At 48.2% G+C, this 14,141-nt stretch overlaps 1 protein-coding gene across 1 annotated transcript; it reads left to right on the top strand.

The window, feature by feature from the left end:
* The first annotated feature begins 467 nt into the window (after window positions 1–467).
* NARS1 (asparaginyl-tRNA synthetase 1) lies at window positions 468–11,916 on the top strand. Its single transcript, XM_075411112.1, has 15 exons — window positions 468–547; window positions 994–1,076; window positions 1,639–1,704; window positions 1,812–1,904; window positions 2,335–2,424; window positions 3,703–3,781; window positions 4,762–4,832; window positions 5,114–5,200; window positions 5,995–6,216; window positions 6,604–6,803; window positions 7,258–7,393; window positions 8,426–8,539; window positions 8,897–9,028; window positions 9,651–9,782; window positions 10,400–11,916. Exons 1-15 carry the CDS (start codon window positions 505–507, stop codon window positions 10,529–10,531), a joined length of 1,680 nt encoding a protein of 559 aa, XP_075267227.1. The 5' UTR covers window positions 468–504; the 3' UTR covers window positions 10,532–11,916.
* Window positions 11,917–14,141: the final 2,225 nt, after the last annotated feature.

The raw sequence follows: 14,141 nt of genomic DNA, 5'->3' as shown, positions 1-14,141 counted from the left end.
ATGGCATCGTGTCCTTCTGCTGTCTCAACCGTACCACTCAGCTTGGTGGCATCTGCACACTTGCTGAGGGTACACTCGATGTCGCTGTCCGTGTAATTAATAAATAACCAGAGGCGGCTCCGGCCCTCTCGCTTCCAGGGAGAGGGGCCGCAGAGCCGCCCTGGTCCTGGACACTGAGCTCCGGCCGGGGCCCAGCCGCCAGGCAGCTGGGCGGGGAGCGGGGGCCGCCCCGGCACCAGCACCGGCGCCGCCCGGACAAGCCCCAGCACCAGGGCCCGGGGCTGCAGCGCGGGCCCGGGGCTGCAGCGCGGGCCCGTGGCCGCCCCCCGCCTCGAGCTTCTCCGGAACAGCCGTGCCCGTGCCCGTGCCCGTGCCCGTGCCCGTGCCGCTGCGCGGGGCGGGGCGGGGCGCGCGGCTGACGCAAGGCGGCGGCGGATTGGCTCAGCGCGGCGGAAGCGGGGGAAGGCGCTTCCGGCGGGCGGCTGCGGCGGGGCGGGCGCGGCCATGGCGGGCGAGGTGCTGGGGCGGACGGCGGGGCTCGTCCTGGGTGAGGCCTTGGGCCGGGCCCGGGGGCGCCGGGGCGGGCGGCCCCGGGAGGGCGGAGGGTGGCGGGGCGCTTGGGCCCGGCGCGGGGGCCTCGCCTGCCCGGCCCCGGCACGCCGCAGCCCGGTGGGTTCGCGTCCCGCAGCCGGCGTGCGGGCGGCGGGGGATTGGGCTGGGCGCTCCCCGCGGTCCCGCGTCGGGGCCCTGAGGGGTGGGTGAGGCGGGACGGGGCGGGACGGGACGCCTTCGCTGCCTGGGCTGCGGCTGGAAGGGAGGACGTGGGAGGGTTCCTGCCCGGGCCGAGCCGCTGCGGCTTTCGAAGGTTTGTTGCCGCTGGTAGCTGTGGAGATTTTACGTGTTTCTGCGTGTCCAGTTTCTTCCTGACCATTTCCATAGTTGATAATATATATTTTTTTTTGAGTAATTGCCTGTATTTGCCATGTATTGCAGAAGAGCTGTATGTTTCCGAGCGAGAGGGCAACGATTCCACTGGTGATGGGACACAAAAGAAACCGTTCAAGACTGCTTTAAAGGTAACTGCGGAAAATGCCTGCTGTTTGTTTGAAGAACGTGGACTGCGCTTTAGGGCAAGTGGTTGGCCTGGTATTTATAGAATCATGAAATCACAGAATGGTTTGGGTTGGAAGGGACCTTAAAGATCATCTGGTTCCAACCCCCCTGCCATCAGCAGGGACATCTTCCACCAGACCAGGTTGCTCAGAGCTCCATCCAACCCAGGTTGAACCCCTTGAACCCTACCAGGGAGGGGGCGGCCACAGCTTCTCTGGGCAGCCTGGGCCAGGGTTTCACCACCCTCATGGGGAAGAATTTCCTCCTAATATCTCATCTAAATCTGCCCTCTTTTATCTTACAGCTATTCCCCCTTGTCCTATCCCTACACACCCTTGTGAACAGTGCCTCTCCTTCCTCCTGTCGGCCCCTCCTGGCACTGGCAGGCTGCTATAAATGTAAATTTGATACCTGTCTTTGCAACTCTGACCACAAGCCTCAGAAGCAGGATGCCTGCTCCGTCTCTTTAAGGATGGCTTTAGTTCGCTTGCAGTGCTGATTCTGTTATGTTCTCCCCCTTTTCAGGCTTTGATGACAGCAGGAAAGGAACCATTTCCTACTATTTATGTGGATTCACAAAAAGAAAATGAGGTGCTGTAGCATTAGAACTTCCTAGTAGAAATTATTTTTATGCTTCTTTGTGTGAAGGGATACAAATGTCATCTTTTATCTTCTGCTCTCTCCTTGGACTGATTCAGAGATGGGCCATTATTTCAAAGTCACAGATGAAAAATGTCAAAAAGCTGTGGCACAGGGAGCAAATGAAGAATGAAGCTAAGGAGAAGAAGGAGGTGGGTTGCAGGTGTGCCAGGGTGGAGGAGCGTACCACATTTCATTTCCAAAAACGTGAAACAGTGTTGCTGTTGTTTCAGCCCCTCCAAAAGAGCTTCTGTTTGTTCTTCATCTGTGTCATTGTTTGACACGTACGCTATTCACAGCTTGCGTTTGCTTCGATTAGGGCAAGCACATGGCTGAAAATAGGGGGAGTTTTGAAAAATTGCAGTCTGTTGCCTTTAGACTTTCTGGAAAAAATGTGAAATGCATCTGTGCATGGTTTCTCATCCTGGTCTTGAATTAGGGCATGGTTAGGCCCCAGCAGGGCAATATCAAGGCTTTTATGACGTCTCTGTCTATAAGTATACGTTGTAGTCTAAAGTAAAGAGTGGGAACCTTGCAAAGCCTGCTTACAGCTATTTAATACATTTTTTTTAAAAAAACCAGGCCGAAGATCTCTTGAGAAGAGAGAAGAACCTGGAGGAAGCTAAGAAAGTTGTTATCAAGAACGATCCTAGTCTTCCAGAGCCAAAATGTGTGAGTAAGATCCAACGCGCCTCAGAAGTGGCCTGTGTTACGGCGTCTTGCCTGCACAGAGGCTGCGTCTGTCTCTGCTGTGTGGCTCTGGCAGCTGTTGAAGGCCACTGTCTTTTTGCTGTCCGTAAATGTAACTTTGTTTTTCGAGTTATCTGTGTCCTCTGGTGTATAGACTGTGGTCTTCCTCGTGCACTGGATGGGTATCTGAACCTTCTTAGTTCACGCATCGGACTTCTCTGTGTCTGTCTGCTGGCAGAGACCATCCTTCTGTTTGAGAAAGTTCGCTAGTTTTGCTTTGCTTGATTACTGTAGTGGTGGAGAGTGAAGAAACAGTGCTGATTAGAGGAAGTAATTTAAGTTAATGAGCCGTGTTCTTATTTGGCTGTTTGTAGAGTCCTCCTGGATTTGTTGCAGTCCTTAGCTTAGTCAGCAGATGTTACATACGCCACTCTGTGGCGGGTTTTTGGGTAGACCCTGTGCCGAAGGGGTTTCCGTGCGCGTGTGTAGGAGGTGGTTTTGTTTGGAGCCCTGCACTCTCACGGCTGCTCTTTGGGACAGGGGCCGCCGGGCCCAGCTGTGCTGGCATCGGTCTCTTCGGGAGCGGTGCACTGAGTCCCGAGCCGCCTGAGGCGTGACCCGTTCTGACAGTGCCTGCTGGGTGAATCGTTGTGACTGGAGCGGTGTCAGTACCTCAGCTGCGTGTCTGCGTGTGCCTGCGTCGCGTCAGGGTCCTCTGCTTCTGTGCCTGCTAACTGAGCTCCTCTATGGAATGTCTTTAGAGATTAGTCCAGAGTGCATTCGGAGTGCCGGAAAATGTGTCTGAGGCATGCTTTCCAAGTTTGCTGGTGACTTAGTGCACATTGGATTTCCAGTAGTTTCCAAGAACTCTGGTCTTAAGGTGTGGGCTGTTACATGTTCTCACTTCTTTGGTCAAATGCAAGGTGAGCTTCTTTAAAAACTGTTACAGTCCTTAGTTTCCACATTGCAGAGCAAGCCTGCTAAATAGATAGGACTCAATATGAAATCTGGAAATGCTGTCTGAGCATACTGCTTGTGATATAACTACTGAGTGAAATACTCTTTCCTTACTAACCAGCTGTTCTGTATTGACAGCTGTGCTTGTACCCTGGGTGGAACTTTGCTTCGGGTGCTGCTGGGAGGAGCCGTTTGGGGGAGGGGGATGTCATATCCACTTATATTCTAAGTAACTGTGTGGAAAACACCATCTAAATGGTAACTCATTTCTCTGTTTGATTGCTTTTATTCCCTGGTGTACAGGTAAAGATTGACGCTCTAGAGGCTTACAGAGGCCAGAGAGTGAAGATTTATGGCTGGATCCACAGATTACGGAGGCAAGGTAAACCAAAAGCATTCGGAGGTTATTGAACCTGTGCAGAGAGATGGAGCAAATTCAGCAGCCTTCAAACTTTGGGCACTTACAGTGAATCCGAGGGCACCTCTTCTGAAATTGTTAAACCGTTAGTTAGATGTCCTCTTTGGTTTTTCGCAGTGGTCACTACAACACTGAAAATTCTGCTGATGTGTGAGCATATAGATGTATCGTAGTTGGAATCTTGTGGGATTTTCAGTTTGGAGGACAGTCCTGCAGAATTTCTTCGAAAGACTTGTTTTGTCTTTCAAACTGTTCCTGCAGACTGAGGAGCCAACCAGCATCTGCTCGTAGTGAAATCGAAAGTGGGAATGTTAAAGCTACGTGAAGTAGCATTACTTCATGTAAAACAAGTCCAGCAAGTAATACTCGCTGTCAGAATGGCTGGTGTTGTAGGCAGCAAGGTGGCATCGGTCGGGGCGTGGAAGCGCGTGGCAGAGGTGGTTCTGACTCCACGAGTATTTGTTCAAATTACCGCTGCGGGACGTGACAAAGCGGTTGTGGATCTGGGTATCGTGAGCAGTTTCCAGCAAATGATTTTTGTAAGAAGATACTTTTGTGGGGAGGTGGGTGACCAGCGTGACGTCACTCTGTCCGTGTTAGGCGTACCCTGGGCCTGTGCATTCGGCATTTCTGCAGCCGGACCTGTAGTCCCTCGGAGGGGCATCGGAGGCCGTGGCGTGGCGGTGCAGTCCCAGCCCTGTTGGAGGCTGGAGCAGGCTTTGCTCCCGATGCCTGTACAGCTCTGTGAAAGGCTCCTGTGACTCTGCTTATGCTTCAGTGCTTACCTGGGGCAGCTTCGGTCTTTGAAATGGAAGAATGTGATCACAGTCCTTGGTTAATAATCTGCACGTCAGTGCTTAACAGGTCTTGGGAGTGAGTCTGCTTAAATGGATCGGTGACTAAAGCTGAGGCTGTCTGGGTTTTTTTCTTCTCTTTTTGCCTAGGAAAAAATTTGATGTTCATTGTTTTGAGAGATGGCACAGGTTTTCTTCAGTGTGTCCTTTCAGATGAACTGGTGAGTTGTGATGATTTAATTCTGTTCTGTCTTCAAATAAGCAAAGTGTTCATATCTCATCTGGTTTTCTTTTATATAGGCGGCTGGAAGTTCTCCTAAACCTACTGATTAATTGTGTTATTGTTAAATTGTGCCTCCTACCACTAGATGTTTTTTTTCAATGAGAACTGTTTAGAAGTGACTATGAGTTAATCTTGTCTGTGACACCAATAGATGATGTAGGAAAACTAAAAATAAACACATTACCTTAACTGTGCTTTTGTCTCTTTTTCTCTCCGTAGTGCCAGTGTTACAACGGGCTGGTTCTCTCCACGGAGAGCAGTGTTGCAGTGTATGGTACCCTGAACCTTGTTCCTGAAGGCAAGCAGGTACGGGAGTTAGTGTTCTGGGGTTCTCCTCCTCTGTAACGGTTTATGGTTTTCCTGATGGAAGGAGGAGCGGAGGTGAAAATAGTTATTTAGATTATTTCAGTGGGAATTTGGCGTAAAGAAAAGAGCACCCCTCCCAGAGCTGCTGCGGTCGCCCACGGTTCAGTGTGTGACAGGTGAACTAGGTGACTGTTCCACCTTTGCCTGAAACACTTTTCCACTGGTATGTCCCGTAGATATTTCCTAGAATAGAACAGTGGAAAATTATGTTAAATAAATGACATAGCTTTATTTTCACTGTAAGAGGTTTAATCGCTTTTATTTTGTGAGGCTAAGAATTTGGGATTAGCTCTCTTCTTTGACTAAGGTGGGTTTGTAGGCTCTTAGCCATGTCGTATCTGTCCTCCAGCACTTGGCAGCTGTGGGAACGGGGCAGTTTACCTTGCTTTGTAGAACTGATTATAATGGTGGTCTCAGGTTAATGACTGGGCGGGTGTGATTTAGGTCTCAAAATATGCTGCTGCTTATGCCTTGTGCCTCTCATGCCAGTCTAGATCTGCACGCTGTTACTGTTTGGAAGATTGCCTGGATCTGGGGTTAGGGCTAAAGCCATGTTAAGCGGCTGTGCGTGAAGGGTGGCTGAGTTACAAAGCAGTCACTTTAAAAATACCACAGTTAGGGCTTTAGCATCTTTTGTATAAACTGGTTTAACATCTCTGCCACGATGCCAGATGGTGACATCCAAGGGGCAAAAAGTGGACTCCTGAAATTTCTGTTTCTCTTCAAATTGGTAGGCTCCAGGAGGCCACGAGCTGAACTGTGATTACTGGGACCTTATTGGTCTGGCTCCAGCAGGAGGGGCTGACAATCTTCTCAACGAGGATTCAGAGGTTGACGTGCAGCTTAACAACAGGCATATGATGATTCGAGGGGAGAATATGTCCAAAATCTTTAAGGTGCGCTCCGTGGTAGTACAGGCCTTCAGGGACCATTTCTTTGCCAACGGGTATTATGAAGTAAGTACATGTTTTCCCTTGTCAGCAAGTGACTGCTTTAATGTCCTGAGTTCAAGGCTGCCTTTTTTTCTTGCAAAAACTGTGTGGACTTTCTAATTGACCTGAAAGGGGCAAAAGAAAAGCTCATTCTTAGGAAACCATTATTGATCGCTTTCGTAGCCATAGATGTCATAGGTGTGTAGACGGGTCTGAGGTATGTTACAGCGTGATTGACAGCCAGCCTGCACACCTCTTTTTAACGTGCTGAAGGATACCAGGCTGAAGTAGTTGTGTGCATGCTTTGTAAATGGTGTTCTGGAAGAGTGTGCCCTACGTTGCTGCTCTTACGTGTTGTCATCTTTGTCCTTAGTTCTTCACTCAAGTGATGACAGTCCTGTTCTTTAACAGGTCACGCCACCAACTTTAGTCCAGACGCAAGTGGAGGGAGGCTCAACCCTATTCAAACTGGATTATTTTGGTGAAGAGGCGTACTTAACGCAATCGTCCCAGCTCTACCTGGAGACCTGCATTCCCGCGTTAGGAGATGTTTTCTGTATTGCTCAGTCCTACAGAGCTGAGCAGTCGAGGACCCGCAGGCACCTGGCAGAGTATGGAGAGCGTGTACTGCTTTGCTATTTGTGTAGAAGTGAATTTATCAAGCAGAGGAGTAGCGGGCAGTTGGGTGACATAACGTCCAGTGAGCAGACAGCATAATGCTAATGCGGAAGGACTGAGCAAAAGTATATCTGGGGGGTGGTACCTTGTCTTGGTGAATGTCCAGCTGGTCATAATACGTTGGCATTCAGTGAAGGACAATCTGGGCGAAACAGAGCTGATGCATTTTTAGGAAGCTTTGTCTTTTTAGAAAGTACAGTTCGTATTGTTTTCTGTATTTATTTTTTAAATGGCTTTATTTCCTTTACGGTGTAGAAGTGGGAGAAATGAAGAAGGGGACAAAAGTTTGTGGTTTGGGTTGTGGGGATTTTTTAAATGAGATTTTTGTTGTAGCTAAGGGTTGGTTGCTTGTGTGCGGTTTTGTAATGGTGTGACTTTGTGTTTCAGGTACACTCACATTGAAGCTGAGTGTCCTTTTATAAGCTTTGAGGATTTGTTGGACCGTCTGGAGAGCTTGGTTTGTGATGTGGTAGACAGAGTCTTGAAATCACCTGCATCAAGCTTGCTGTATGACCTAAACCCGGTAAGCAGTGGTGTGGGACAGCCACAGATGGCCAAGAAAATACGATCTGTAGCCTTTCCTGATCAGCATGTTCGCCTGGGGAGGGCAGGGCATGGCAGTGAGCTCTGCTTGCTTACTGTTAGGCACAATGAGAAAAACACCAAATACCGTCAAAAGAATGAAAACGCTGCAAGGCTGGTGATGACTCTTCCAGAAGCAGGGGGCTGTGGGGGAAGAAGCTCCCTGCTGGCAAGTTCCAGGAGCCAGCAGTGTGCTGGGATTTATTGCAGTGTGTACTGTACCAGTGGAATAAAACCTCTATCCCAGAGCCCGTATTATTGATCAGCTGGTACTTACAGATTGAGCACAAGGGAGCAATGAAACAACTGGTGTTTTACTTTCTGCCCTGAAACGTGGAGCTCTGTAAAGCTGTTTTCGTTTGTTAGAGACCTCTTGTCTTCTGTTGCCTTTGCAAAGAAGATGGCTTTAAGAGACGGCTAACTTCATCTCCATCACTAGCGTTTCTCAAAACTCAGTCATCCCTGTTATTTTGACCTGTTTTCCTGATACACAGTGGGAAGTTCAGTTTTGAATCTCGGCTCAGACACAGGAGGCAGGCGATGGCAGCAGCACAGCCCACCTCACAGGGGCAGTTCTGAAGCCGTTCTGTGTGCAGGGAAGCAAAAATGTTCTTTTGTGGCCTTGCGCATGGAACCGCTGCTGATGGCTCAGTTTGGAACACCGGTGTGTGCGGTGAATCCATGCGGGAAAGGAAACAGCTCTGAAAATACTTCCGCTCTTCTCTCTCCTGCCATCTTTTTCAGCATCTGTTCTGTGAGCTTTGCTGGGCTTGGGAGGTGGTTCAGTTTGGTTCTAGCTTTTCAGTACTGAGCTTGATGATTTTTTTTAAAGTAATATTTCGTTGCTGTATGAGCTGGAAAGAGTGATGTGTATGCTTCAAGTCTGGAAGTGGACTTGCTGGTCAACTAGAAAAGTATTCTTCCTTAAAAATGGTACTCTTGCAACTGTCTTTGTGTCTACTCTTATGTACAGGGCTTCGAGCCCCCTAAACGTCCTTTCCGACGAATGAACTATACTGAAGCCATTGAGTGGTTAAAGGAGCACGATGTGAAGAAGGAAGATGGCACTCACTATGAGTTTGGAGAAGTAAGTCTTTCCAAGGCGCTTTAGGAATTAAACCCAAACAAAATCCCACTGCCCTGCACGCAGGGTGTGTAGGTCCCTTGAAGAACAGTGTGTTTTGACCATGATGCTGTTGGGCTTACTGTTGCTGTGTGAATCTGTCGTGTTTGTTTGGAATTATACCGGTAAGGAGTGAAATTCTAGTCCCATTTAGGTTGAAGGGAGTTCTAAGATAAGCTTGTTTTAAAAATTTAGATACATTAGGATGAATGTGTGGATACGTGTACAGGTCTGAAACTGTTTGGGGTGTGATACATGTGGAACTCACGGTATTGGACTGGTTTTGGTTTTAAATTTTAATAAAGTCTTCCTCAACCTTAGGATATTCCTGAAGCTCCGGAGAGACTGATGACAGACACCATTAATGAGCCAATCTTGTTGTGCCGATTTCCTGCAGAGATAAAGTCGTTCTACATGCAGCGCTGTCATGATGATTCCCGGCTTACTGAGTCTGTGAGTTGGTGTTTCGTGTAGTGTTGCAGGCTTCGAAACAGAGTGGGGAATGTCAGTCTGAGTGAGCACAAAATGCAGAAGTGCTACAGGAAAACCTGTGAGAGTTTTGACCAGGTTTTGTTTTGTGTGTCTCTTGTTATGGCTCGTTGATCCCATAGAAATAAACAAAGCAACTCTGAAGTGCTGACAAAATGTTGGTAGATCATAGTGAGGATGCTCTTCGCAGGCCTCAGGTCTAAGTGCTGGTCTAGTGACGATACTGCTGTGACTTCTTGGAGGCCACATTGTCTGACCATGAGCTGTCTGGCGGCCGGGAAGAGTGCGGTGGCAGTTAGGAATGCTGCTGGGTTTCTGGCTTTGTGGTGTGCTGTTCGTTTGGTTTGGTTTTCTACAGTTCGGTGTGGCCAAGAGTATGAGAGATTAAGTTAGAGCACCTCGTCAGTTAGTTTATTTCATCTGCACGTTGGGTCTGCAAGGTATTCTCTGCCTTCCTGTCATGGACAATTAAAATTAGGTGGTAAAATGTGTTACAGAAAATACAGTTTTAAGTTGGAGCCATTTTTCCTCCCCCTCCTGCAGGCAGCTTAATTGTAACAGTTTTATCTCGTGTTGTGTGTTGTAGGTTGATGTGTTGATGCCTAATGTTGGTGAAATTGTCGGCGGCTCTATGCGTATCTGGGACAGCGAGGAGCTACTCGAAGGCTATAAGAGAGAGGGCATTGATCCCACGCCATACTACTGGTATACTGACCAGGTTTGTGAAACAGAGCAGATGTGCTGCTTGTCAGAGATCATATTTGATTTTTTTTTTTCTTAAACTGAGCTTAAGATGATGCAGTCTAAATTGGAAGCACATTTTTGGTGGCCCGAAGTAGACAGTTATTTATCCATTGGCAAAGCGCAACAGGTAACAGTTCCCGTTCTGCTAACGCTCCTGCCGTTTGCGGCAGTGCCACGCTGCCCTTAGGAGATCGCCTGCGTTAGGCTGGTCTGGGCGGGGGTGTTCCTCTCATCATGCCTTCTGCACTGCTTGTGAAGCCCCTGTTGTTCAGTGAACAGAGGGTGGTCTTCACAGACCTGAATGGCTGAGCTCTAGCCAGCATAAGGGGAGGAGAAAAGGAGGCCGTTGAAGAAGAATCCTTACGACTTCCTTTGTCACCTTCCTTTTTCCTCTTCTAGTCCTTACACTGCCCTGGGAAACTCAGGACAACTAAACACAAATCTCGTGCCTGGAAAGAGCGTAGTCTGTTGTCCTCATCATTCAGAAAATAGTCTTGGAAGGATTTGGTTTGGTTTTTATCTGGTGGTGTTACTGCAATTATAAATAACAAGAAAATGTGTAACATCTAGTCTCTGACTTTAATTTCACAGAGAAAATACGGTACGTGCCCTCATGGTGGATATGGCTTGGGGTTGGAACGGTTCCTAACCTGGATTCTGAACAGACACCATATCCGGGATGTCTGTCTCTACCCGCGCTTTGTCCAGCGCTGCAAACCATAGCCGTCCTGCGACAGACTGCTGGGGGAGGAACCGTGCACTCTGCTGTACTGCGGCCTGTCCGAGAGCAAGGCTTGCTGCAACCTGTTGCTAATACAAATACTAATTTAGGATGTGAAAAGGAAAAGAAACAAACCCCTTTTTTAAAGGTAAATGCTACTGATTAACTGGAAGAAGCCTGAGAAAAAAATGCCTAGGTGCATTTATGCTCTCAAGTAAACATAAAACAAAGATCCCGATAAGCTGCCATTTAAAAACCAAGGTACACTTCTGCTTTTAATTTCTGTGACCTAAAAGAAAATATGCTGGGCATTTGATGTTGTGGGGTTTTTTTTTCTAATTTGCTTTAATTTTAATCTGTTTTCTCTTGTGGTTTCGTGTTGGAGAAATCAGGAGTATGAAGAGACATCATCTAAATATCTCAACAGAGTATAAGAATGGGAATAATTCTATCATGCGCTACACTTCTTTTAGCTCCTACTGTTTTTAACAAGTTCTGTTTGAGCTTATTCAGTAGCAAGGTGTGTAGTGTTAGAGCACAAAACTCCACTGCGAGAGACAGTTTTGGGTTTTCCCCCCCGCATTATTTATTGGTTAGAAGTGCTGAGGCTGGTGGTGAGGTGCGCTGCGTGTGGGTCCCTGCACACCCAGCCTGTGGAGGAGGGCATGTGCTGGCAGAGCGCTCCGTTGGCTCATGGGCGCTGGCATGTCTGTGGTGCCTTCCAGATCGACGTTCTGCCGTCTCTTTCAAACCAGAAGTGGCTGGTTGAAGACCCAAAGAACCTGTAACTATGAAATACAATTGGATTTCAGCATGGTGTGCTGACTCGGTTGCTGCCCTCTCTGGGAGAATTGTAGTTCAGGCAGGGCTTTCCCACTTCATGCTGAGGTATGTTTTCGTAGTAGAGCAGTTCCATGCTTCCTAGCTGGCTCCATGTTCTCTTGTGCTACTGCATCTCAGCAGCTTCTCTGGTTGTAATCAAGTTATCGGATAGGTTTAATTAAATATTTAATGTCTTGCATCATCTGTGTGCTTTTTAGTCATAAATAAAGCAATTCCTTTGATTAAAAAGAAAATAAATTGGTAGGTGCATCGTTTGCTACCTGCACTGAGGCTTGATCCAGATTTGCCATTCACAGAATGCTGAGCTGTGTGATACCCATATTTTTGTAGTAAATGACTGGGTTTCTTCATCTTGCATGTTACATATATAAACTGGTCTAAATCAGCAACCAATAAATTATGGCAACGTAAGCTGGCGTGCAAGACAGTAGTTCTTGACCTGTAATGTCTGTTTCTTTCCTTCCACTTGGCTTTTATAGCTCGCTTGCTTCACACAGTCTGTCCTGGCATGGGCAATACCCATGTGGGCAAAAGCACAGGAAAAGGGAATTTTCAAGTGCAGTAAACGCATTCCGAAAAATGGAACTAGCTTTTTTCTTTTTAACTAAATCCCCATTCATTAACTTAAAGGTGTGGATTTTTATAATTTGGATAGACCACCTCAGCCAGCCAGCTGGAACATCCTGGAGAGGAGAAAGGAGAAACGCAGCGCTGAGTAATTGGTTGCCAAGGCAGCAGCTCCAGGGGGAGCAGGCCGTGACTCCTGGCTGGGGCCGGGTTTGTCAGCAGAGTCAATCTCCGCCTCGCCAGCTGATACAGCTGGAAGGAAGGTGTGAGGTTATTTCCAGAGCTCTTGAGCGTCTGGATGTAACGTCTTGGGGTTTGTGGGGCAGCGCTGTGGCGTTGCTGTGCCACCTGAGGGGTGCCCCTTTGAAGGGTAGGCGGGTGGGGGCTGCGTCAGGATGACTGAAAGATGCTCGAAGAAACGGGCATTGCTAGGATGCTTTGCTTTCCTACCCGCCTCTCTTTGAGTTCACTCTTTTCACCTATTTTCCTTTTGTCGCCACAATAGAAGAAAATCATGTACAGTAACGTGACGCAGCGCTCTCTCATGTTTTTGATAGGTTGTTCTTTGTCTGAACGTAGAACTCAAAAGATGCTTTTAAATGTCTGCCAAAGTGTAGTCAACTGTACCTGTCATGTGATTTGGGGTATTGCTGCATACCTGTTAAGTACATAAGCTAGAGGAAGAGGAGGAAGATTAATGAGCTTGACTGCAATGAAATGCTCGCAGTTTCTTACTTCTTTCATGACGACTTACTGACAGCAAGCTACAGGAAAAGTCACCCCAGTCCGACAGTTGACCACGCTACCAAATAGTAATCGCACCCCTTGGGCTTCTGCTGTGGTGAGATGCTGTTGTTGTTGTTAGTGTTGGGGGGGCTGGGTGTTTTGGGGCGGGAGGAGAGCTGAGGAGGCTTTTGTAATTCAGAATGTTGAGGAATTTATGAGCATGTCAAGACTTTTTATGAAAAAAAACTTCCTTCAAGTGCCTGAAGTGATGGGAAGGGAGGAGAAAGGTTGGGAAAAGATACTACTGGATAATTGCCACTCGTTTGCCATCAGTTTTCTGTCCTTAAAACTGTCAGGGCGGAGCTGCGTTGTAAAGGTTAAAAGCCTTGGTGTCAGGGGAGCTACTAGAGGAAGGTCTGAGGACTTAAGAGGTGCTCGTGGAAGAGGCAGATCAGATAAGGAGCTTAAGAGGTGACTGGGATGAAAGATGCTGTCGAGTGGAACTTAACAGAGGCGGCTGTGCAGTTCCATAATCTGCTCGCGGAGCAGAGGTGGTGCTGGGCCAGCCACCTGCGCGGGGAAAAGCCCTGAGTGAAACCAAAGCCAGCGCAAAGCTGCCGGTGGAGAGGTGAAATTCCTCGGCAGCCGCTGAAACCTGGCCGACAGAGCGGGGTCGTGCTGAATGCTGCCCCGAGCAAACCTCCGCTATGTTAAATAGGGTTGGCGTAGCTCCGCGTTTGTCATCAAGGCTCCGTTCAAGTTTTTGATCATGAAGAAAAAAAGTGGCTTTTAGCGATTGAAGAATGACAAATGTGTTTTGGTTTTATTGCTGTGTCCCGTCAGTTGTGGTTTTGTACGGTGTCTTTATTTCTGTTTTTTTATTGTGTTCCTACAAGACCTGCTGTTTGATTATATCTCCAGAGATTTAAAACTGACGCTGATCCCGGGTGTTTCTGGCAGCTGGTTTCCAAGCTCTCCGGCAGTAAAGCGTTTCGATTCGAAGTTCTTGTTCAGGGCTGATGCAATCACGTTTGCTGCTAAACATGCTCTTTGGGGGAGCAGCGTTCCCAGGTCCTTCCCATCCGAGTTTGATGTTTAAGTCCTCGTGCCTGACACAACTAGTTTGTATATGTGGGCGATACTGGTCAGACGCTGGGGGAAGCGAAGCAGATCGTGGGTCTCACCGGCCGTCAGGACTGCAGGGACTAGAGGGAGCATCAGCTTCCTCAGGGCTCCCTCACGCGCCTTCATTTTGCCTCAAGGTGTCTCCGCACGGTCAGGTTGGTAATTGGATTGGGAACTGGTGAACCGGACTGCCAGCACTGGCTCCAAGGCCCTTTCAGCCTTGTAACTGGCGGCTTTGAGATCATTATCGTGCTGCTTTGTTTAGATTACATCTCCTTACATGCGTTATTTTATATTTATCTGCGTTAGAACTCATGTGGCCACCCTTTGTAAGGACTTTCTGAAGTTCCT

This window comes from Opisthocomus hoazin, chromosome Z (genome assembly GCF_030867145.1).
Source record: "Opisthocomus hoazin isolate bOpiHoa1 chromosome Z, bOpiHoa1.hap1, whole genome shotgun sequence".
NCBI classification, from domain to species: Eukaryota; Metazoa; Chordata; class Aves; order Opisthocomiformes; family Opisthocomidae; genus Opisthocomus; species Opisthocomus hoazin.
This window is presented reverse-complemented; position numbering and strand designations above follow the sequence as displayed.